Source organism: Triplophysa rosa, linkage group LG4 (genome assembly GCF_024868665.1).
Source record: "Triplophysa rosa linkage group LG4, Trosa_1v2, whole genome shotgun sequence".
Taxonomy (NCBI): Eukaryota; Metazoa; Chordata; class Actinopteri; order Cypriniformes; family Nemacheilidae; genus Triplophysa; species Triplophysa rosa.
Window position 1 is genome coordinate 30104386 of NC_079893.1, and position 24818 is coordinate 30129203.

The following is a 24818-nucleotide window of genomic DNA, read 5'->3' on the forward strand; positions in this document are numbered from 1 at the left end:
CAGTGTGGTGTCGTCTGCAAACTTCAGGAGCTTGACAGAGGGGTCTTTAGATGTGCAATCATTCGTGTAAAGGGAGAAGAGCAGTGGGGAGAGAACACAGCCCTGAGGAGCTCCAGTGCTGATGGTGCAGGTGTTGGATTTGAATTTACCAAGCTTTACTAACTGCTGCCTGTCTGTCAAGAAGCTGTTGATCCACTGACAGACAGAGGTGGGGACGGAGAGCTGTGCCAGTTTATTCTGAAGGGTGTCCGTGATGATGGTGTTAAAAGCGGAGCTGAAGTCCACAAACAGGATCCTCGCATAGGTCCCTGGTCTGTCCAGATGCTGAAGGATGAAGTGCAGTCCCATGTTGACAGCATCATCCACAGACCTGTTTGCTCTGTAGGCAAACTGCAGGGGGTCCAGTAAGGGACCAGTGATGTCCTTCAGATAGGCCAAAACCAGTCTTTCATATTTTAGACAAATAGCATTTAAATTCTGTAAAGAAAAATGAAGGAATTGTACTTTTAAAAAGTGGTTTGATATGTAAAAAGGAACTCTTATATAATGCTTATATGACACCATGAGAAAACTGCAATAAAAAGAAAAAGTGAGAAAGTTAAGTGATGAGAGGAAATCAAACGATAAAATAAGCACAAAATATATGTTCAGGTTTGCCTATACCGAAAGCCAGGAAGCAGTTAAACATAGTGATGGATCTGTTATGGTATGGTCAGCCATTTCACAATAGCCCTTCGATCAAATAAGTTTTCTGTAGTTGTGCTTAATGCTCAAAAATGAAGCTCTTACATAACAACAAATCAGGAGCGTTTTATCTCAAATTTAATAGTTGGCAAAAAATGCTCTTCTAGCGTATGAAACATTTTGGTGTGAAAGTGTACCCATCAGCCCTCAATTTTCTTCTTGTTAAAAGGTGCCGTTTCCCACTATACAGTTCAGGACTCACACGGCGACATGGCAGACAGGACCGCAGCTGTTCTGAAGGGTGGGCCTTGATGTTAGTATAGTGTGAGGTGTTTCAATGACACAGAAAAAGGGACACGAATACGTATATTATATTCTTATATAATACTTTATTGGAATGATTCTTGTGGTGCAAAATATCACAATTGACTTGAACCATGTCCTCAAGAGTAAGCACTGGTATCCACTGAGTTCTTCTCCAGCTCAGGAGATTTTTGCCTAGCCTAGAGAGTTAAAGACTTGCGTGTAAGAAATTCTCGCCCAAAAAGGAGCAAGATGCACTGCGCCCATTCGGAGAGAAGACTGCCTATTTAAAAATGCACGAACGGAAGAAAAAAGGGGAGGGAGATAGCGAAAATAAAGAGCGATGCGGTTGCGTGTCCGCCACAAGGCTTCCCCGTGCGAATTACGCACGAGCGTGTGCGCTTTTGTCGGTGTTGGAAAAGCACATGAAAACCGTAACAATTATCTTAATAACAATACTAAACGAAACTAAAGAAAAACACTCGTTCCCTCATCTGCACAAAGGCTTACCGCAGTAAAGGCTGATGGTCAGTCCACGCGCCGCAGCCTTTAGGGCTCATGCTATCCGTCAGCTCTAATCAATGAAACAACTGATGGGTCAAAATATTGACACTTGTAGGATTTCATGGCACATTTCGTAGGTGAAAGTTCAAAGTTCGTCAGTGAATATTTTACAGAGAGTGCTGGAAAAGAAGGAAATAAAAGGTAAAGTGGTGCTCGTGTCATGAAATCATGGCTTCGGTTCTTTGCCATTTTCACTTTGTCATCCCTTCAGTGCATTTGTAAGAATAAAGAAACACATGACAGTATACAGGACCAAAAATATTTCGGTTATTACACAGGAATACATACTTTTTTGTCTTTTTTTTCAGTATGGTTGTTATGGTGACCTAGTGAATGTCTTTCACCTTAGCAGTGACTGCTCAAGATTAGCGATATCTCTCTATAGACGATAACTAACCCGTCGCTCTTTGTGCAGTAAAAACAATTTCAGTCCACTGGCCAACACGGACACCCTATCCAATCCATCATGATGAATATCACATGAACAAAGATAAAAAAATTACAAACATGATTAAAATAGTGGAGATGATAAAAGGCCTCACTGTTTATCCCTGGAGGTCGTCTCCGCACTTCCGCTGGTTTCTCTGCTGTTTAACAGGAGGAAGGATCGTTTAAAGATTCATGCACTTTTTCTCTTTCTCTCTCCACCTAGATTTCGCTCTCACGCTATTTCTATCATCTCTTCCTCTAAAACTCGGCGAATTCTTTCGCACACTTCTCCGTGAACGACACACGGATCTCTTCTTCCTCATAGTCGTCGAAGTTGCTGGTGTCCCCCGGACCTCTGCATTTAGGCACAAACGGGGCCTCCACCTAATAAAACAAACACAAGGAAATTAATATTTGACCCTTAGGTTATTGGTTTGCCTTACAAAATATGTTTTTGAAATATAAGGATACATATACATTTGACACGAAAAAGCGACCAGCTGTCTATTAATGAACGTTTAAAAAAATGATTAATGAAAGTGTCCTAACAGGGCTCTAGACATGAGAAAAAAGTTTTTCTTAATGGTCGCATTGGTGCCAATGCCAAACTGATCAATATATACCTTTTGCGTACTATAAATTTAACACCCAGAAATTTTATATTGCGCAAGCGGCGCATTCAGTCACTCATTTTTGTCTCCCCTCCTTCAACCATTCACTGATCTATCCGTGGCCCCGCCCCCAAAGACGTAGCCAAATGCGCGGGGGGTGTAAGTGGCGCATTTACCATTTTATTGCTATGATGAAGTGAAAGGACCGACAGAGCAAATGAGTGAAGCGCTTAATCTTGCAACTGAAATAAATAAGCGTTGCCGCCTGCAGAATACAAGAATTTCCCTGGCTAAGGTTCAAAACGGCAAAGATAACGCAATGTGGTGCGTGTATTGTATGATTGTGAAACTAATGTGTTTAAACGTTAAGCACTATACTAATGTATAAAGCTTTCTAACAATACTGCAATGCATACAAAAATTATTCAACATGCTCTGTTGTAAATTTGAATCGGCTGATGCACAAAAAGCTAATGTGCTTTCTAAAAATCTAAGCAAATCAGATAACTTCTAATTGTTCATAATATTTTGAAGGAGTTAGCTAACTATGATGAATACACAGCAAATACGGAGGACTGTCATCGTCAGATACGACAGATTACAAAAGAGAGACCATACATGTTCATTACGGCTCTATATTGAATTATTGGACTCACACGTCCACATGTCTAGTTGTGTTGCACATGTTCAGTTTCACTTTTAGTTTGCATCACACCTAGTTGGGAAACATTCAGAGGTTTTTCGACTTTTTCATTAGGCTCGTAAAAATTCCGTCATAATCTATTTTTACCCGTCACTAAGGTGATATTACGTGCTAATTAGCATGTTTGTGAGGTCATCTAGACGTACATGCGTTCTTTGAACTTACTGTATTTTAATACCCAATAAAGCCGAAGTCGTTTACATATTTAATGTTTCTGTTGTCAGACATAAAATACTAATTAGTAATTACAGACAAATGTTCATATGTTCAGTCAGTAACAATGACAGGTGCTTGTACACAATGTTTTGTGATCATTCATTCATTCACTTACAAGTAACTTTAATCTGCTGTTAGGTCGTGAACGGAGAAGACGCAGAGAGACTTTTTTCCACTCAGTGAAAGTTAAAGGGGTCATATGGCGCGAATACGTGTTTTTCTGTGTCTTTGGTGTGTTATAAGTTGCCCATGCATGTATTAGACACGTAAAATTGCAAAAATGAAAGTGTGGGAACAAAAGATGCATTCTATGTAAAAGCGAATGCTCACACAGACCTGCCTGAAACGCCTCGTGTAACCACACCCCCACAAATCTACGTCAGTTCGTGGTATGATTTGACTAAGACCGCCCAAATGTGCAAGTAAGGTGGGCGTACCTGTCAGTACAATTGAAGAGGAACCTGATGTTCCAAAGCAATTGGAACATCAGGTTCCAAACGACAGATGCATGCTTTGCCGAATCAGATCCAGAAACATCGCCGCAAACAATGTTAGAGATCGCTGTGTTGTTATAAAAAGTGCAAAAAGATTTTCAGTTCGTTTTGAAACTATGGCAAAACAAATTAGATGGTGGCGGGCCGTCATAGTCGCCTTGTTTATGCACGCCCCTGGCTCCGCACCGCGAGTCTCCGCTGATCCCGCGTGGGTTTTCCGTCCCTTCGCGTCCCTACTTCACAGGGCAATGGGTACCTCTGGGACCATTATGGTTAGCAGTGTTAAAAGTGTGTTTCTCACCCTCCGCTGGTAAATGGCTATCCAGTCAGTAGCAGAGAACCACTTGTGTCCTTTGATGTCATTAACTCCATTTTTAAGGTTGCCATAGCGCTTCGTCAGGTCCACCTGCAGCAGGTTTCTCAGCAGGTCCTTCAGGTCAGAACTAAAGTGAGATGGGAATCGTACCTGTGAACAAGACCACAGTTCAAAGTAGAGTAAAGCTTGATTACTTACTTTGGTTACAACAACGAATTAACAAACAATTCACATTTAACTTCAAGAATCCATGACCTGCATTTCATACATGTGGAAAAGTGATTGAGCGTGAAACCATTTTCAGGTTCACGGAGCTCACCTTTCCTGAGACGATCTTTTCGTAGATCTGAATGGGTTGATCGGCAAAAAATGGAGGGTAACCGGCAGCCATCTCGTACATCAACACACCCAGAGCCCACCAGTCCACAGCCTTATTATAACCCTGTGACAACACGTGAGATTAAGGTAAGAGAGTCAGAAGACCTCCTATGTATCACAATCATTTAATTTCAGACAAGCACCGGTGTAGACACCCTGTTAGCTCTTCAGAGAAACTGGGACAGCGTGGCTCACCTTGCTGAGGATAATCTCTGGGGCCAGATACTCTGGTGTGCCACACAACGTCCACGTGCGACCCTTGACCCGCTTGGCAAAGCCAAAATCTGTCACCTGAAACAAAGTTGGTGCAGACAGCCCTGTTATATATCTGTACAACAATATGGATATAGGTTGAGTATGTAACGATGTTTGACGTAGTGACTGAAAAGGCCACAAGGGGGCGGTATAGGTTGGATTACGAGACATGAAACATGCTTGATGTGCTAGATCTTTTTGAAGATGCACTGTTTAAAGGCCATGTTGACACTGCAGGGGAATGTGGCCCATCTGTTTTTGGATTTCAACAACAAGAGCAAAAATCACAATGAATCTGACAAATAAAGCAAAGGAAGTCATATACATGTGTGATGGCATTATGGAATTTTATATTCGGATGACTAAGCTGAAAGAACTATTTCATATACTAAAACATTAAAGGAGCCATGAATTAAAACCACAATTTTAACCCGAGCTTTTGTTATAGAAGAGGGAATCGTATTCAAGCGAACATCCTGTAAGTGTCAGAACTGTCTATGACAGGTTGAACACCGCCTCCACAGAAAAATATCAACCACTACTTCTCTAGCCCCGCCCACTGGTTCGCGAATGACTTTATCCACACATAGTACACACTCCCGCATTTGTGATGATCAACAAACTGGTAACCATAGCGACATATTTTTCGTCTAAAGATTCATTTTGTCCTTCAGTTTAAACTAGACTGCTGATATGCATGCGCTGTTTTGTGTTTATGCTCGAAGGCTTCATCACACAGCGCTCTTTTGCGGTGTTGCCATGTTTGTTATTAATAAGCGCTTTTATGCTTGTTGTTTGGTTTTAGATCAAAAAACCTCGGCACTTAGGTCTTAATAAATGGTCTGTTGCAGATTTTAAGAATTTTTGGTCTTATAAAATATATAAACAATTTGCATTTTAAGTTTTGTTTTTGTCTTGTCTTTATTTGCTTCTTTTTTCTGTGAAGATCTGGCAACCATGTCACTTTAGGGAAGAGCTCTGGAGAGCGGCTAGCCCCGTGTCATATGTGCAAAAGTGAGGATTTCTTTCACTGTTATTTTTATTTAGAGCGACCAAGCAACAAACATGCAACATTCTGCAGCGCCTGGTTGTGGAAGAACACAGTCGCTTCCTTCGGATTCTGATATTAGGAATGCGTGGTTGAAGTTTATTTTGAAGTACGTTCCTGCTCACGTGGGTGAAACATTGAGCATTTGTTTGTGTCATTTCACCGTGGATTCCTTTGTGAACAAGGCGCTGGATTTGCGGAGAGACTAAAATGAAAAAGCAGTGCTGTGCCGTCAATATTGGATCTGACAGGAATGACGCAGCAATCTTATGTGAGTAAAACATATTTGTACTATGCGTCACTATTGCTTTGTTAGAGATCGCTTGATGTGTCCTGATCATGTGTAACCTAACGTTACGTGTCTAACCAAATTCACAGAAGGCTCCAACTAAGTTTACTAGCAAACTGCTATCCAATCATAGCAGTGGGCGTTTACTTCCAAGTCTTCAATGCGGCACGCCCATTAAAACAGAGCGTTTGACGAGACGGCCTCAAAACCCCGGGTAGAAAATAGCCTATTACTTATTTATTTTGATGTTTTCGAATGTAAAAAGCACGCGAACGTCATAAGTAGACCTCATACAACAGTATAAAACAATAAACAAGCCCAGTTCAGAACACCTTTAATTAATATTACCTTGAACATATCTTATTTACCAACATAATAAGCATGTTTAAAGTTGCTGTTTGACAATGCAGTACATGCCTGTGTCCAGAAGGGCTTGGCAAAAAAAATGATTAATCGTTTTTGAAAATGCGGATTTGTATTAATCATATGTATAAATCATGACCCTGGACCACAAAATCTGTCGTAAGAGTCAAATTTTTGAAATGGAGATTTATTTAATCCACTGATGTATGGTTTGTTAGGATATGACAATATTTGGCCGAGATGCAACTATTTAAAACTCAGGAATCTGAGGGTGCAAAAAATCGAAATATTGAGAAAATCGCCTTTTAAGTTGTACATCAGAGACGCTGTAACAGGCTGTTTGTTTTAATACTCTCTATTGTTTTACCACTGTAATGACTTTGTGGAGACGAGATGAACCCGAAATCTGAAATATTAAGCTTTACATAGATACCAAACTTGAGTGGGTAATTCACAAAGGGTGGGCAGCAGCGAGCGAGGCAAGTTTCTGGACATTTTTGTCCGCGATTTTGCCGCATCCGCTCCCAAAATAAAGTTTTGCTATATTTACGGTAGTAAATTTACAAATTATCTTCATGGAATATGATCTTTACTTAATATCCTTCCTAATAATTTTTAAAAGAAAAGAAAAATCTATAATTTTGACCCATACAATGTGTTGTTGGCAATTGCTGCAAATATACCATGCTCCTTATGACTGGTTTTGTGTTCCAGGGTCACATATTATATATTATAAATACATTGGTGTGTGTGTGTGTGTGTGTGTGTTACCTGGATATAGCCCTGCTGATCTATGAGGAGGTTCTCTGGTTTAAGGTCTCTGTAGATCAGGTCAAGCGCGTGGAGATATTCAAATGTCAAAACTATTTGTGAAGCATAAAACCGTGCATGAGGTTCACTGCATGAAAAAAAGATCAAGAGAGAAAGACTGTAAAGACACGTATCATCAGGACGTTGCAGTCTAAGAAAAGGTTCTTACGCAGAACTCAGTGAATAGCATTTATAAACCATGTGGACAGGGTTATCATCATGAACTATTAACTATTGCAACATTTCTGTTAATTGGCATCAAATAACATACAAAAAATATAGAAATGTCACCTTAGAAAATTTAAGTTGAGGCACTAAAATGAACTGATGGAAATAAACCAAAACTGAACTAAAACTAAAATGAAAACGAAAAATATAAAAATCAAAGCTAATTCAAAATATTAATAAAACTACAATGAAACTAAAATAGCTCTGCAATTGTAATATACTAAAATGCATCAAGGCCAAAACGTATCTGAACGTTGATGAATCTGATAATCAAACTGAAATCATCCAGTAGATATGCTATTCAAAAAGGGACATGAGAACCTTTGTCTAATGCAGCAACATTCAAAAATTCATTTACAAGCTTATGTATCTAAATATAGCCACTATATGTTGCTAAGTGGTTCGTTTTTATTTTAGTACAGCAATAATATTGAGAACAAAGTGTCTGGACACAGTGAGATGAGATAAAACCACAGTTAACAGCATCTCACATTACACACATTAGCACAAAGCCTTCAGTACAAATATCTTGTTTTCACCACCAGCGAACTGGAAGTCTTTTGGTAAAACTAGCTTGTTAAAGTGATCTTATCCTGTATATTACGCTTGCAGAAACTGCATAAAAGTTAACGTAGGCAGGTATGAAGATCGATTAACATTCTGCATGTGATCTGATCTGAACATTAACACCAGCGTGTTTTTAAATACAGACCTATTTTTGTCATGCTTCAAAACGTATACGCTCAATTCAAAGTTTTCGTAATTATTCTTTTTAAACATAATACAGGCATGTGATCAGTCAAGGACAAAAAAAAGAAGGAAGACTGCCCGCACCCTCGCCCAACCCCAATCCCCCCCAAAAATAGTCTGTAGTGTTACTAATTAAATGTTACATTATTAAAAACTAATATAGATATAGAAAAAAATAGATATTTTTCACTTAGCAACACAAAAACAAACTATTATAATTACCCAATTCTGACTGGCAATTTTGGAAATATCAATTCAAATGTTTGTTAGTTTAACAGTCACCTAAACAATATTTCATAAAATAGGTTGATGCTTTGTGCAGATATCTTATGCTAATGTAAAATAAGATGGCATTAACAAATGGCACCCCTTGAGTAGTTTATATTAGGCCTACAGTACTTTTACTTTGATTGTAATCAGCAACAATTCATTAACATACTTCCATACACAGCCACTAGATGGCGCATCGTCATTCATACAGACAGCGTTTGTCCGCATTAATCCGCATGTGATAAAAATATTTGCAAACGCTGTTTGCGGTTTTAGTTCATTTAAATGTATGCATTCAGTATGACTTCAACGCATTTATATTAGACAGTGAGTAACTAGATCGGCCATTTGTATAGTTTCAAGCCATTAAATCGCGGAATGGCCTATTTTAGTCTCTGTATACTGTATAGATAATGTTAAAGCATATCATATAGACGTCTCAACTTCCAGACTCGAGATTTTCTGTATACATTACAAAATGCTGTTTAGTTCCCCACTTCATAAGAAATGACACCACGCGCTTTTTTGAGTACCATTTTTCACGGACTCTCTGGATACATAAATATAACTGGCAAAATTATGTTCTGAATAACAAGCGTGTGCATGACGTAGAGAACGTAGAAAGGATCCTGTTGGCCGGCTGTATGATGACTACGCGCACATCCCCAAACCCCCCCCCCCCCCATCTTGTCACGAATTAAAATAAATCAAATTTTTGCATTTTGCGTGGATGATCCCAGCAGTCAAAAAATACGGAAATCCGTATTTTGACTATTTATACGGAAACATCACCTCCTTAATAATAGCTTTGTATGAGGACATAAGGGAAATGTTATCCATTAATAGCTTTAAAGACATTAAAATAGTCAATGTTATTGTATTACACGAGCATTTTAAATATTGTGCTAAACTCTCAATTCAAAACACTTTAAAGTGCTTTTTTATATCGAGACAGCTTACGCAGAATTTTCCCTCTTGGAATAATGAAGTGCATTTATTTGTATGTTAGAATGTAAATATATTCACCTGAACCTGCCGATTCTACGCAGGTGTGAAAACATCTCTCCTCCCTGAACGTACTGCATCACCATGTAGAGATTAGTGTTATCCTAAAAGCAAACACACACACAAACGCGTTCATTATCTTCTGTGTCCTTCTGCGTCGTCCGGTCATTTGTGTTTTACACTAAATTTACCTTGTAGGAGTATTCTAGCCGCACTAAGAACGGGAAGCTGACGGCCTGCAGGATCCTCTTCTCGTTCAGAGTGTGTTCGATTTGCTTCAGCTTCACCACCTTATGCGACAGTGAAAACAACAGCGACCCGAGGTTTTACATATTTGTTTCATCACAATGTCATCACTTAAACGTTAGCCTACCTTCTGTTTGTTGAGGATCTTCATGGCGTAGTGCTGCCCGGTCTCTCTGTGTCTGACCAACATCACGCGGCCGAATGACCCAGTGCCCAGAGTTTTCAATCGCTCAAAGTCCTCCAGACATGCTGTGTTCTGCGGGGCAGACAGACAATTTTATCGCATTATTACACAATTTGGTCAAATATATTTTCATTTTTTAAAACTATGATTTCCAAACTGGTCCTAAACAAGCTATCTATACTGACAATCGACTATGTTTTTAGTCGTGCTCTTTTAATGACTCAAATCAATTTAGTCACTTATTAAAAATATACACAACTCTTTATTTTGTGATAATGACCAGACGATCGTGTGCAACATTATACTGTAAATTACTGTAAATAAGGTGGTACAGAAGCAGAGAGTGCACACACCTGCATGTTGGTTGAAATAGCTGACACATATAGTACAGGCCCTAAAGGTCAGTTTATGGTTCTGCGTAGGACCTACGCCGTAACCTACGGCGTAGCCTACGCAGAGCCGCGTACCCTACGCCGTAGCCTGACGCGCACCTCTCCAAAAATGTAACAACGCGTCAACTCAACGCGGACCGCTAGCGCTGTGATTGGTCGGTTTGGCAGCATCGTACTTCCTTCTACGCATTTCTGGCGTCTTCTTCTCTGGCGTCTTCTTCCGGCAAGTTCAGAGTCCACAAAATAACAACATGGTGAGCATCGACATCTCTGGTTTCTAGCTTTTTTTAAGTGATTTAATTAAAAGTAACTGTTTTTTTACTTCGATCAGCTCCAACTCCGTTAAGATGCGATCAGCTTCCATCACTTGCAAACACTAGCATACACACAAAACATCGGCGAAGAAGAGCAACCCGGGAAAACACAAAGCGCCAACTAGCGTTTCTGCGGTGTAATTGCAGTACGACGCATACTCTCAACGCAGAACCATAAATGTTCACGACGGCGTCGTCTACGTACGTAGGCTACGCCATAGGTTACGGCGTAGGTCCTACGCACGACTATAACTTAATCTTAATTTACCGTATGTAACGCTTATGTATACAATGGACCAGCCCATTCAGATTATATCAAATGTAAAGCGATATTTCTTTTATTAGCACCAGGGGGCTCTTTCACACCCCCGACCCGAATGAGACGCCTCACCTGTGCAGGACTCTCCCACTTCCTGAGGAAATCTTCTTTGGCGAAGGCCAGAAACTCTTTTACTGTGGGAAGAGACACATACATAAGTTACATATCACAGTTATTGATAGGGCTTTCGATGCATTTTATGCACTTCATTTAGCCAAAATATTAACAATGGAACATGCAGACGGTGCAAATAAAACAACTGAATGAGTACAGAACATTTTAAACATTAGATTTTTTTGTTCTGATGTGGGGGGAAAATCCTATGTATACACAGACGCCACTTTTGATCGAGCCAGACACATCGACATGTCCGCCATCCTGGAATGGTCAACATTTAAGTTACTTTCTATATCTATCTATCTATACATTTTCGAAGATGTTACAACATCGCACAGACTCTGGTTGTAAAAACCAGAAATGTAAATTCCTGTAGATAGGTAAATGACCTGTCACAGATTAAAATGTGTGTTTTTTATATGTATAATCTCAATACAGATTTTAAAAAGTATGGCAGCCTAACTTTTTAATTTTGTATTAGCTTGTGTTAACTTAGCAATTGTAACAGCATGTAACACTTGATATTCATATATGTGACCATTAAATCTAGGAATCTGATATGTGTCTGTGAAATCCAAGTTAAAGCGTCAAAATCTAAATATGAGATAATGAGCATCAAAGTTTGATTTCAACCGTTAATTTCACTATAATTACAATTTTTGACATGGTCTTCCTCGGTCAATATTAATTTAACGATATCAATGTTATATTTTCACAGAATGTTCTTTACATTATGCAGGATCATTTTATGTAGAAAACAGTAAATCACCCAAAATATTACTTGGGTTTTCGCAGACAGGATCACATAGGCAGACAGTCAACTTGCTCTTGAGTGTTCTCTGACCACCTTTGACTGTTCCAATATGGCGGACAACTTTGGTAGCTGCTGTGGAGTGGCTCAGAGATGAGTATTTTTGTAGGCCAACCCGGAATTAAGCGCCGCGCTGGTTCCCTCAACCAAAAGCCTATGCATTTTTCCCATAGACTTTTGGAAGATCGCAAAAAATAAGATCTGTGATTAACAAATGCGTTTTGTCTATCAAGATCATCTTTACAGATTAACACAATATTTGTGATTTTCGAAGCCTAAATACAATCGGCAGAAGTAAAAAGCTAACACAAGGCTATAAACAGACTACACTATGGTCGCTCGATATCAATGTCACCACCACCAAGCCTCCGACAACTTTCTCAAACTAGTCATATTTGACGAACAGCTGTCCTTCAATGGTCACATTGCAAAGACGACGCGGTCATGCCGATATGCCTTATTCAACATTAGAAAGGTTAGACCCTATCTCACTGAGCATGCGGCACAGCTCCTTGTCCAGGCCCTGGTCATCTCAAGGTTGGACTACTGCGATGCTCTTCTTGCTGGTCTTCCTGCAAAGGCTATCAAACCGCTCCAGCTGGTTCAGAACGCAGCAGCACGCCTCGTCTTCCAACAGCCCAAAAGTGCTCATGTGACGCCCCTTTTCATCTCTCTCCACTGGCTACCGGTCGAAGCCCGTATCAGATTCAAGTCACTAATGCTTGCCTACAGGACTATCACTGGATCTGCACCGGCATACGTTCACACCCTCCTACACCCCATCAAGAACCCTGCGTTCAGCAAATCAGCGGCATCTTGTATTGCCTTCTCATAAGGGCAGTAAATGGCTTTCCTGCTCATTCTCCTTCACAACTCCTTCCTGGTGGAACATTCTTCCTAACTCAGTCCAGTCAACCACATCTCATCACATCTCAAGTCATTTTGTTAGCCACAGACCTTATTTGAGGCGATTTACCAAAAACCCATTCAAAAAAACCCATAGACTTTGTGGAGATGGAACCGGAAGTCCAAAAATACGTAATCTCTGCGGCACTCTATTATAATGAGGCATCTACGTATCAAACAATCAAATTATCCAAAATCTTAAATAAACAAATGCACAAGATTTAAATAGATTAACTTCTCATAAAGGCCTTTTATACTACGCTAAACTTATTTACAATAAATGTCTTATTAAATCCTGGAATATGGTGCCCCATGCCACTTTTAACCCTGGGTTAAGGAATGTTGAATGCTGAACATGAACGTTCACCTACGTTTTACAAATGTACAGTGTGAGAAACCTGACCAGCATCAGTGGTCAACAGTTTTTCTATAGTGCAGAACAGTCGGTGGCGATTGGCAATAATTGAATGACTAACAAGTACACAAAACTGTGGCAATTAAAGGCATTGTATCCTCGTTCTGTTGCCTGCGATCTCGCCTCCGTCTCTGACATGTATGTGTTCAGCGTGCAGCACAAAGACCTGAAAATCCTCCAGGATTCTACACACCCCGCCAACTACCTCCTAACACCCCTGATGGACATTCTATGGTCTTTTGCACCCTACGGCAAAGCTTAGTACATCCACATTAATGTTTACTTTATGAAACTACACGATATGGTCTTGAATACAAGCGTTTATTTGGTGTTGCTGTTGTGTCTATTATAGTCATGCAAATGTTTTTTGTTGCTATTGTTGTTTGTATCAGAAAAAAGTGTGAATAGCTGGTACGGCCACGACCACTAAAGAAACAGGGACATGTCCCCCCTACACACACCATCTGCACCTACATTCCACTATTTCACTTTACAATCATTCATAAAGTGCGCCATTATTTACATGTAATACATCTTGCACTATTATAATATTTCAGTGTCATCTATCTTAAAACACCCCTGCCCCAAATAAAATACAAAACCAAAGTGAATGTCATTCAGGTGGTCTTTTCTTGTAGAAGTGGGCGGTTCTTGGCTGGAACAAGATGCATTGTAGACCATACTTCATGCCGGTAGTTTACAGGAAATCAGGCTATGCGAAATAAACAGATACAAGCCGATTAACCAGCCTTCCATTACCCCAAAATAAACATGGACACCACAGGGTTTACAATGTGGCCTGATAAACAATTTCAAATGTGAAAGCTCAATAACAGACAGACGTTAGCATGCCGTGATGCTTCTGGTTCTTCTTGTTTTCCTCATACACCCTCTGCAGCTTAAAAACACACCTGTCTCTCTTTAGGTCCATCCTAAAACACACACCAAACCCTCAAACCAAGCGCCTTCCTCATTCTAGCATCAACACATCGTTTGCGCTTCTGATCGCCATGACAGCATCTTCAGCTCGAGAGCGCTCCCGAGGTCTGATAAAGCATCCGATCGACTAAGACCGATGACTAATCACGCGCGAGCGTCAAAACACTCACCGCTTTCCATCTCGTTGCCCCGTCTGGCGGCCGGCGTGTTGCCCATGACTCTGGGCCTATCGGGCGCTGGGGAGCCGCAGGTACGGAAGGATGCTGCCGTGTCTGGTCGCGCCTCTCACGGTCCGTCCGGGCGACTGTCGTGGGCCAATCGGCGTCGAATGTGAAAAGAGAGGACGTCGAGCCCTGCTTTTTTTCCAGCGATCCTTTATGAATGCAGCAGCATCCGCGTTTAAAGGGCGGACGGGCCGCCAGCATCAAACCGGGCTTGAGCGTCCTTTCCTGGCCTGGCTATCCGCCGCCCGCGGCCCCGCAGTCTCGCTCTCCTCCCCTCGGGGATCTTCCGTGAGCGGCGCTCGCGGGAACGCTGACGTTCCGGGGTAAAAACCGCGGCGGTAAAAACACGGAGAGAATGCGGGTTCAATGAGAGATCATCGCTCATGCAGCTGCGCTTCCCGTGGCCATCGACAGAGACTCCGCCTCCTGACAGAGCCCGCCCACAGCCTCACCCCATTGGTTGGACGGAGAAAGGCGGACAGATGTGCGGAACGATTGACAATAATGAAGACGTTAAAAGGCAATTAACGTTACTGGACAATGAAATAATGCGACGTGGTTTTTTTTTGTTTGTCAAAATATACAAATTATGTCAATAAACAGATTAAAGTTGCTTTTAAATGCCTTTACTACAAAAATGTGAAATAGTGTTTGGGGATCGAAAAGAAAGTTAATTTGTTAAATTGATAAGATAGTCATTGTAAACTTGTAAAATTGTTGTTTACAATTCATTGTAAAGTACATTTTTTGTACTCAAAGCATGTATCAGCACCCAGCGTAGTAAATATAGTAAAGTTTACAGTATTTTACTTTCTCATGTTTAAGTGTATGATCAGCAACTACATGTCTTAGTTTTTTAAAGTGTATTTATTATATAAAGTGTATTCATTTAAAGTGTAAGTTTTTGTTAAAGTGGTTTTTGAAAAGGTATCCACAAATACCCACAACTTCACATTTGACTATTTTACTACAACTTACGGAGCAAAATAAAAATATTACAAAAAAATCACCAAACTTTTGTTTTTATACAGCGAGTTTGATGACCTGAATAAAAGTCATCCACATTTTGACGTTTATCACCTGGTCCTGTGGACAGTCACCGTGGGCATATTTCCACAGAGCCAGATTAGAGGACACAGAATAGAGGGGTGGAAAATGAAAATATGGGATGAGAGGGGTGACGGAGGGATGAAAGGACGAGTAATTGTGTGATGTGATGTGGGGATCAAAGGTGGAGAAACCCAAAGTGCCATCTCTAATAGCTGTTGCTTAGCAACATCATAAAAGACACACACAGGGTGTGTGCGTGTGTTTAACATCTGTAGGATGGACCAAAGAGAGTTTTACAAAGAACAAAGTTAACATTTATTCAATCCAAGACTTCTTAACAAAATCACATCAAACACGTTGTGAACCAACATAAACATACAGGTAATTAAAACCGTTTTCTTAGTAATGTCACATATCACAATGATCCCTGCTGTGTCCTACTTGGACTGAAGTAGAGCTGGAATTGTGACGAGTCCCAGATATCATTCCGAACATCCAAAGTGTCTGACTCTTAAGTATTATGGGTGAATTTCATGACAGCACACGGTTCAAATCTAATTCTAAAATAATAATAAAAGTAAGAAATATCATTTCACCACAAGAAAATGTCACCTATTTTAGAAGTACTAAGAGTTTTCAACACTTAATTATCTATGACAGTTAAGTACATTTTTTGTTAAATTCTAACTTAAGTGTTTCTTTAATTCCCATTTTTAGGGTAATTCCACATTTCTCTTGGTTTTGGGATAAAAAATGAACCTAGACATGTTCCTGACAATTTTCATGAGATCCAGCTCTCCTACAAGACATTAGCGCTGGATAAACGGTCCACGTGTGCTGGTTCTGAATGTGCAGCCCCCTGGTGCCCAGGACAGGGAGTGCAAGAGGATGCCTGTGAGGTTCCACAACCACTTTCAGATGTGTTATCAGGACAGTAAGTGCAGAAAGATTGAGGTAAGTCCGAGTGTCCGGTTACACCTGCACCAAAAGCTGAATTGGTAAATTTTTAGCACATTTACATGTAGTTTATATGTATAATCAAAATGTGTTCTATAAGCAGTCCATGGAATTGTCAGGCATGAGTCCAAGGGGCGGGGCTTTCCCAGGCATGGAAGTGGGTGGGAGCATGCTGTTGGGGGTGGGATCTACATTCTCGGAATCTTCCATCTTGTCCATCGTCGCTTCCCAATTAATGTGGAATCGGGTCACGCGAGGGTTAGATGCCAAGATGTTCCTCTGAAGCTGCGATTAAAATAACCATGATTAAAAATGACCCTGCAGAATTGAAGGTCAGCTCTAGCTCCGAGATATGCATTTGTCTCACCTGTGTATAGTCCGGTTTGACTGGAGGGTTTTCTCGTAGCTCGGGGTCTGTATACTCATTGTTTACATAGTAGCCGATGCGAATAAATTCTTGGCCCCGATAGGTGCATGTGATCAGCACGACAGTCACGCCAACTGCATCGCTCTCAGGGATCAGTCCTGTATTTGGAGCATCAGCCTGTCAATACAGTAAAGAGAGAAAACACTGTAGCTTGGTTGATATGTTAAGTGTGCATTATATATTCTTGCCTGCTGTATTTTCTGACTTGCCAGTCTAAAATATTACACTTATATACACTTGCTTTGATGCTAGTGTATATAAATGTAAATTTTAAAATGTTATTTCTTTGTTCATCTCCAGATGGCGGCATTGTGCCATTTGTACTACAAAGGAAGTACTCATCAGAAATCTCTTTAAGTTATTTTGGCCACTATTTGAGCGTCCGAGACGTTAAAATCCGTACTAGTCTATCATCACTAGTTTGACATGTTTGACAACAGCCAGTTAATGATCAATGTAATCAAAGTTTTATTTTAGTATCAAACATGTTGAGACGCAGTCCTGCAAGTGTGGTTTTTCGTATAACAACCTATGACAAACAAAGCTTACGACGTAAAACGTTTTTTTTTGCATGTGTGCATTTTAAAAAACAAAATAAAAAGCCTTCACTGTCATGTAGTCTGTGATTAATGACAACTGAGATCCCACGGCACGGTGTGACATGGCTTTTAGCTGGGATCACGTTCATACAGTGTGATAAGCAACAATCGTAAAAAACTATGTGTGCACCCATCTTTAGATGAGTTTTGACTGTAGGAAGCTGATCCAACTGCACTGCATCCAGAACAGGGTGGACAAGCATACCTGAAAAACAAACATATGTCTGCCTGCAGGAACCGGGCCGACCAGAACCGAGTCCAGAACCTGGTCGTACTCCTCACTCTCTGCAGAGCCCACATAGATGATCTTCCATTCCAGATCTAAAACAAATATAGAGTGACTGTTATTTATAACACTTTATACACAAAGATATCATAACACTCAACACACAATACAGAAATATTGTAATTTCACTTTAATCATTTATTTGCCTTTTACTGTATGCACATTTATAACATGAACCGTGATTAATAAAAACAATGTTTTAAATAAAAAATGGTTTAAATCACATATTGAATATTCTTAAAGCAAGGGATTTATTTCATATGCTTCCCCCATTACAATTATTATCGCTTTTTCTACACAATGAGCTCTACAACTAGGGCTGGGAATCGATTCCAAGGCGTTGAGAATCGAGAGTCTATTCCAAAGGTTGGAATCGATTCCATTAAAAGTAATCGACTCCTCTTTATGAGCCTTCATAAGCACAAGCCCCGCCCCTTAGCCGATGTCATTGGTCAACTTAATCACATTAGTTTCTTGTCTAAAACAGTGCAGACTTCAGAAAATAACTGATGGATGAAGTCTATAGCTGTGGAATGACATCAAATATTCTGTATCCATAAAAGCAAAAGCTTTCTTTTGCACACACAATGCAGATATAATTACATGTATCCACAGATTTAACAAATCATATAAGCACGTTTCTCACAACATATTTACTTCGACGTCTGTTTAAAGCTGGACGAAACTTTTGTCTGCACTACTTGCATTTAACAGTAATATTAATATGCACAGTATTCTAACATATTTTTAATGCTATTTACTGATTATCGATCTGTCTATCTATATTCCTCAAGTATTTTTGTGTACACTGCTGAATACCTTAAAAAATAGTAATGACCTGTGCTTTATTTTTGAAAACAGCGAGGAAATTAGATTATTAATGATACATTGGAATTGCAGGAGAAGATGGACATATAAGGTTTTTGTTACATAAACAATAAACAATTAATGAATGTAAAAGTGACAGCTGAGAAAATGGTATTGCATTAAAAACTGTACATTTTAATAATAAATAAAAACCTGTAGTAAAACAGGGAATTGAGCAGGAATCGATTCCCAAACCAGGAATTGGAATCGGCTCCAAAAAAAATCAGAAACGAACAGCCCTATCTACAACACTTCCCCGCATATAAGATGTCACGAAAGCCTGACCAATCAGGAAAGCCATATACGCAACGGTCCCGCCTCACATCTACTGTTCGACCAATGAGAAAAAGAAGCGCGTGCACGCAACGTCAGCGAACTCCCCGCCGGCGCCAAAATGTCAAGCGCGTCAGCGCAGAAGAAACAACAGTTATACACATAAATGATGTGACATCACGCAATAATTGTTTTAGAAATAATGCTGCCGTAATATTGTCGTGAATCGTCACTAAAGCCTTTCCACTTCACCCGGTAATCGCAGTTTCTGTGTGCACTAAGGTTCATTTACAAGCTCTATCTCTCTCTCTCACCTTCAGGTAGGTCCTCCATACACTCAAATGTGATCTCGAACTGAAATGGGTTTCCAAATGGACTCGGATTATCCAAAACAGCCACGTTTAGCACCTGCACCTTGGCCATGATTCCTCACTCACAGGGTTATCGGCCTCGTGTTTACGCTAGAGACTCCAGGCAGAAACTCGCTGAAATACTCGTGAATCTGAAGTAGATCCTGAGAGAGTGCGAAAGCAGAGTCAGGTTCAGGTAATGCTGCTCAGGTTTAGCGTTTGTTTGTCTTCAGGGGGTTAATTCAGAGTTTTACACTGATCGCCGTACATCCGTTTATTCCTAGAGCAGTTTAATGCGTCGAATCATTTTGTAGCGGATGAACTGTTACGCAAAGGAAACAGTCAATGTACAATCCGTGCTCTCGGCAAAATCTTCTTTGGAGCTTCTTTTGGACCTCTTTGACCGAGACCTCTTTAAAAGCAGCACAGACCGACAGCGGCAAGTGCTCTTGAGCTAACGTTTCTCTTTTTCTCATCTTAGTCTCACGTAGAGAATCGCTCTCTACTGCTCTCTGCTGGACTGGAGGATATCTGAATCTAAACTTGTAATGCTTCGTTTTACTCGTTGCTTTTTTGTCTCTGATTTCATGTCCTTAAGTTCCCTGTTCAGATTCAGTCCCACTTTACCACGAGTGTCCAAAAAATGATCGATTTTATGAATGAGGAAAAAGTATTAGATATTACATTGAAGTAGCACTGGTCAAGTAGCTCGCATGAGCAGTCAAATATAAATGAATCTCTGAATATATGATGGTTAATGTTGAGGAATGTTACTACTGGATGGCACAATTGACCGATCAAGAGTACAGAACCAGAAACACCTTCAATAATGTACAGCAATTTTATTTAACTAGAAAACAGACAAAGAAACGGGCCTTATAAAACTAGTAATTCCTTTCAAATTTTTAGAAAAACGATTTCCTTTTAACCAACATTCTAAGCATGTGTTTTTAAATGTATGAGCATAAAAGCAGGTTATATGAAATAACTCCCATTGTTTTAGAATACTGAAATATCGATCATAAACTGATGTTAACACAAAAACATTGACCCTATGAACTGCTTAAAATAAAAGTGAAAGCATTGTTATAACACCAAAAGCGAATTAACCCCATTTCTCACAAATCCATTTTCTCGTGTCGGAGCACGGAGAGTCATTCCAGTTGTTCAGAGAGGGTTTAGCAGAACTCCTGATTTCAACACAGTCCTCATTTCCTTTGGCGTCATTCGGCTCATCTTGATACCAAAACCTGAGTAATGTAAACCCAGGTTATTCAGATGCTAAACAATATATACAGTGCATAGAAAAAGAAAATCTTTGGTTGAAAATGTTGGACTTGTTTCTCGCTGTCTGTACAATGCATAGTGCATAGTGAGAGGAAAGTCTTTATTAATCGGCTTGTATCCAAGACTTCTACAGCTCGTGTTAAATTTGGCGACAAAATGTGTTGTATTATATATAATGTCACATAATATGCGTGCACAACTAGGAAACAGAAAATAAACAAAATATCTAACAAAGGTTTTCTGTTTTATTGTACTTGATGCTTAAAGTGTCATGGTCACACTTTCAGTGGTCAACATTTTGGTGCACCCCTATAAGCTATTCATTTGGAAACAACGAAATAATTATAATTGGAAAAAAATGTAAAAAAAGATCAAACATGTGCTTGTTTGCTTACCCTTTATTCAGTGGTTTATTATCTACCCATTTCATGTTGCCTTCCTTCTCTATATCAGTCAAACCAATCCACGCTCTTTCCTTGACAACTGAAGATATGAACCTCTGTGTGAATAAAAACTGCCACTTAGCCTTATCTGATGACTTATCCTGTTCCACTTCCACACTGTACATACTCGCTCACGCAAACTCGACCTGTTCCTCTTCAGTGTTGATGATGACCAGATCTCCACCATGATCTCTACAGAACTGTCTGCTGTCAGACCAGCTCTTCTCCTCACTGGATATGTAGTACCAGATAGAGCCTTTCCGCACACACAGATCTCAAATACACCTTATTTTTCAAATAAAAGACAAATAAAAGAAACACATTTCTACAAACCTGGTTTAGGAAAATTGTTTAGTGCACCGTTCAAATTCTTGACTTTGGTCTCTAACTCCATCTTCATCTCACACGTGAGGTTTATCTGTAGCTGATCTCTCTCGTCGGTCAGATGACTGAAATTGGTCTCTAACGCCATCTTCATCTCACTCATAGACGTGAGATTTTTCTGATCTCTCTCATCGGTCAGATGACTGTAAGTGATCTTCAGGCTGTTCAGAGTTTCATTGTCTTCAGCTATGTTCATATTTCTCATCTTCGTCTGATCTCTCTCTTCTTTCAGATGGGTGTACAGCACAACAAGGGCGGTCACCAGAAGAACACAGATGAGCCCAAGACACACTGTGATCCACACGAGCCATTTTTCTATTCAACAGGAAAATCACAATATATATTAACTACATTATTATCAAGTGCAGCTATAAAATGTCTAAAAATCTTAATCAGCAAAAGGACAGAGGAGATCAAAATAGTATGACAAGTAACATTTAGTTATATGCGAGACAAGTTCAGTTCCAAAATTAAACTCTTCCACTTACTCCTGTTTAGAGATTCGGTTCGGTTCTGACTCTCTGTCTGAGGTCCAGCTGTGTTCCTGTTTTTGTCTTGAATAATTTCATAAATGGCCTCTAATTCCATTATCTGCTCGGTATGTTCAAAGATCACCTGCGTGGTCTTAAAGATACTGAGCAGTGGTGACTGTATTGGCATCTGTAATGGCAACAGGATGTGGTTTCATTAGTTTACATGCTGGCCTTTTACTTGTATAGAAACTCTTTACAGTCTGATAGAGTTGAATGTGTCGTGTAAATTTAAATATATATACTGTACATGCAGTTGGTAGCTTATTTACTGATAGCAAGACGTTCAGCATAGTAGGCCTGGCCAGTAAGAACCTGGCTGTCTTGTCAATTAATCCTATTCTAGGAACTGCCCAGCTAGCACGCATACTTGTGCTGGAGATCTGGAAAACATCTGCTGTGTGAAAACATCTTCGAAAGAGCAGAGTTAGTGTGCTAACAGGGTGACATCCAAAACACATATGCTGTTGACAAGCTGTGCTGTTCATTTTCACCAAAGGGCTGTTATATCAACAGACAATCTTTAGTCAAGAAAACATTGTTTTTTTTCCACATATAAACAAATGAGAAGTCTTTATGCATGCTGATGGTGAGATAAAATGGTGTTAGTTGCAGTGTCTATTTTAACAGGCCTTCACAGTTTCTGTTTACTCATTATGCATGCACACATTTCTTTTGTTGCTCAACAAATTCTGTGCGTATGCACCTCCCAGATGTTTTTTTTCCAAAGTAACTGCATTTAGTGTGTTTTATTAGTTCTTTCTCTTGGATTCAAACCTACTGTATCTGTGTCTTGATGCTGCTAGTACCATGCCCTACTTTTTAAGATACATTTTCATTAAAACGAGTATATTCCGCTTTGTGCGAGACTCTTTCTCCTATACTGCTGAGCACTTGAATGAGGACTTACAGCGCATTGACTTTAATTGTATGAGCAGCAATAATATACAGATCTAAAGCCACATGAGGGTAAGTAGGTGAATTGTCCTTCTTGGATGTACGTTAAGCTCTTCACTTTATGAGTATCTGAAGAAATGTGAATTCTTGTTCAACTGAAAAACACACAATGATTTACAGATGTGATTGCAGGTGTTTTTATTGAAATCTAAAGCACACTGAGAAGCAGGCACAGAATGAAAATACTGTATAGACCGACACGGATGTGCAGAGGGGTTGGACACAGGTACTCTGTGCCGGTGACCACTGGGTGGCAGATTGACGTAAGGAGGAGAGGCGGAGCTAAAGCTCATGAGTCAGAGCAGAGAGGAGGCCCAGACTGAGGATGAGGATCCACATCATTGTTTCGTGCTTAAATTAAAAGTAAATGCCACAAAACTAAAGTTCAATATCACAACAAAAGCAGATAAACCCTAATTCTCACAAACCCATTTTCTCGTCTCTGAGCATTGAAGATCATTCCAGTTGTTCAGAAACGGTTTAGGATTCCAAATTTCAACACAATCCTCATTTCCCTTGTTGTCATTCGGCTCATCTTGGGCCCAGAATCTAATGGTACGTGATCAGATTATTCAGATGCTAAACTGTATATATTCAACATTTTTGACAATTAGTTTTTGGAACAAAAAAGTAAAAAGACTGATGCAGACTGATTGTTTGCTTACCCTTTATTCAGGGGTGTATTATCCACCCATTTCATGTTGCCCTCCTTCTCAGTATCAGACAAACCAATCCACGCTCTCTCGTTGACAATTGAAGATACGTATTTCTGTGTGTGTATAAAAACAGAACAATGTTTGTTTCATCTCATTCTCCATCACACTCAAACTCTCTCTCACACAAACTCGACCTGTTCCTCTTCAGTGTTGATGATGACCAGATCTCCACCCCGATCCCTGCAGAACTGTCTGCTGTCAGTCCAGCTCTTCTTCTCACTGGATATGTAGTACCAGATAGAGCCTTTCCGCATACAGAAACACACGTCAATCTCAAATAATTTATTTTTATAAAAGACAAAACACACATACATTTCTACAAACCTGAAAGATTCTTCATTAGTTCATCACTCAAATGTTTAACTCTGGTCTCCAACTCCAGTTTCTTCTGCATCACAGAGTTGAAATGTTTCTGTAGTTCTTCTCTTTCATCAGTCAGATGGCTGTAATTCGTCTTCAGACTGCTCAGAGTTTCATTGTACTCTTCAGCTATGTTCATATTTCTCATCTTCATCTGCTCACTCTCTGCTGTCAGATGGGTGTACAGCACAACAAGGGCGGTCACCAGAAGAACACAGATGAGCCCAAGACACACTGTGATCCACACGAGCCATTTTCCTGTAACCCCCCCCCACACACACACAATTATGATGATTGACTTCATATTACCAAAATTGTCTAAAAATCCTAATCAGGCAAATGACAAAGAGGATCAGAATTGTATGTACATAACATTTTTTAATGACACGCAACACAAGTTTAACTTCCGCTTACTGCTGTTTTGAGCTTCAGTCCGGTTCTGATTCTGTGTCCCAGATCCAATTTTGTGTCCAGTATTTCCATAAATGGCTTCCGTTTCCATTATTTGCTCAGTATGTTCAGAGATGATATGTTCTGTGCTCTTTACAATAATGCGTACTGCGTTTCATACAGTGGCAACTTTTAACAGGATGTGGTTTTATTCGATTAAATTCTGCCCTCATACCCACTGTACAGAAAAACTCACTGCAGTCTCGTACAGTCAAGCGTGTTGTGTACATGTAGTTGTGAGAAGTGGGGGGACACGAAATGGGGGAAAATGTTTTTGATTTGAATCCCATTTCCTACTC

General features: G+C 39.9%; 3 protein-coding genes across 4 annotated transcripts; all 3 read right to left on the reverse strand.

Moving 5' to 3' along the window:
• Positions 1–365: 365 nt before the first annotated feature.
• prkacab (protein kinase, cAMP-dependent, catalytic, alpha, genome duplicate b) lies at positions 366–15246 on the reverse strand. 2 transcript variants are annotated; one of them, XR_008962828.1, is made up of 11 exons: positions 14530–15246; positions 11244–11305; positions 10090–10218; positions 9908–10006; positions 9738–9820; positions 7425–7551; positions 4894–4989; positions 4640–4762; positions 4306–4470; positions 2094–2364; positions 366–477 (listed from the first exon to the last, which is right to left on the reverse strand). XR_008962828.1 is itself a non-coding variant. In XM_057332051.1 (10 exons), the coding sequence occupies exons 1-10, from the start codon at positions 14573–14575 to the stop codon at positions 2239–2241; spliced, it is 1056 nt and encodes a 351-aa protein (XP_057188034.1). In that variant the 5' UTR covers positions 14576–15246; the 3' UTR covers positions 585–2238. The 2 variants fall into 2 exon arrangements, 1 of the variants encoding a protein (XP_057188034.1); XM_057332051.1 differs by lacking the exon at positions 366–477 and having other exon boundaries at positions 585–2364.
• A 678-nt stretch (positions 15247–15924) lies between these two features.
• On the reverse strand, positions 15925–19883 carry asf1bb (anti-silencing function 1Bb histone chaperone). The gene is made up of 4 exons (XM_057332111.1): positions 19357–19883; positions 17822–17937; positions 16958–17134; positions 15925–16875 (listed from the first exon to the last, which is right to left on the reverse strand). Exons 1-4 carry the CDS (start codon positions 19463–19465, stop codon positions 16684–16686), a joined length of 594 nt encoding a protein of 197 aa, XP_057188094.1. The 5' UTR covers positions 19466–19883; the 3' UTR covers positions 15925–16683.
• Positions 19884–21253: 1370 nt separating this feature from the next.
• LOC130553062 (uncharacterized) lies at positions 21254–22741 on the reverse strand. The gene is made up of 3 exons (XM_057331804.1): positions 21995–22741; positions 21483–21821; positions 21254–21378 (listed from the first exon to the last, which is right to left on the reverse strand). Exons 1-3 carry the CDS (start codon positions 22164–22166, stop codon positions 21254–21256), a joined length of 636 nt encoding a protein of 211 aa, XP_057187787.1. The 5' UTR covers positions 22167–22741.
• Between the last annotated feature and the right edge of the window lie 2077 nt (positions 22742–24818).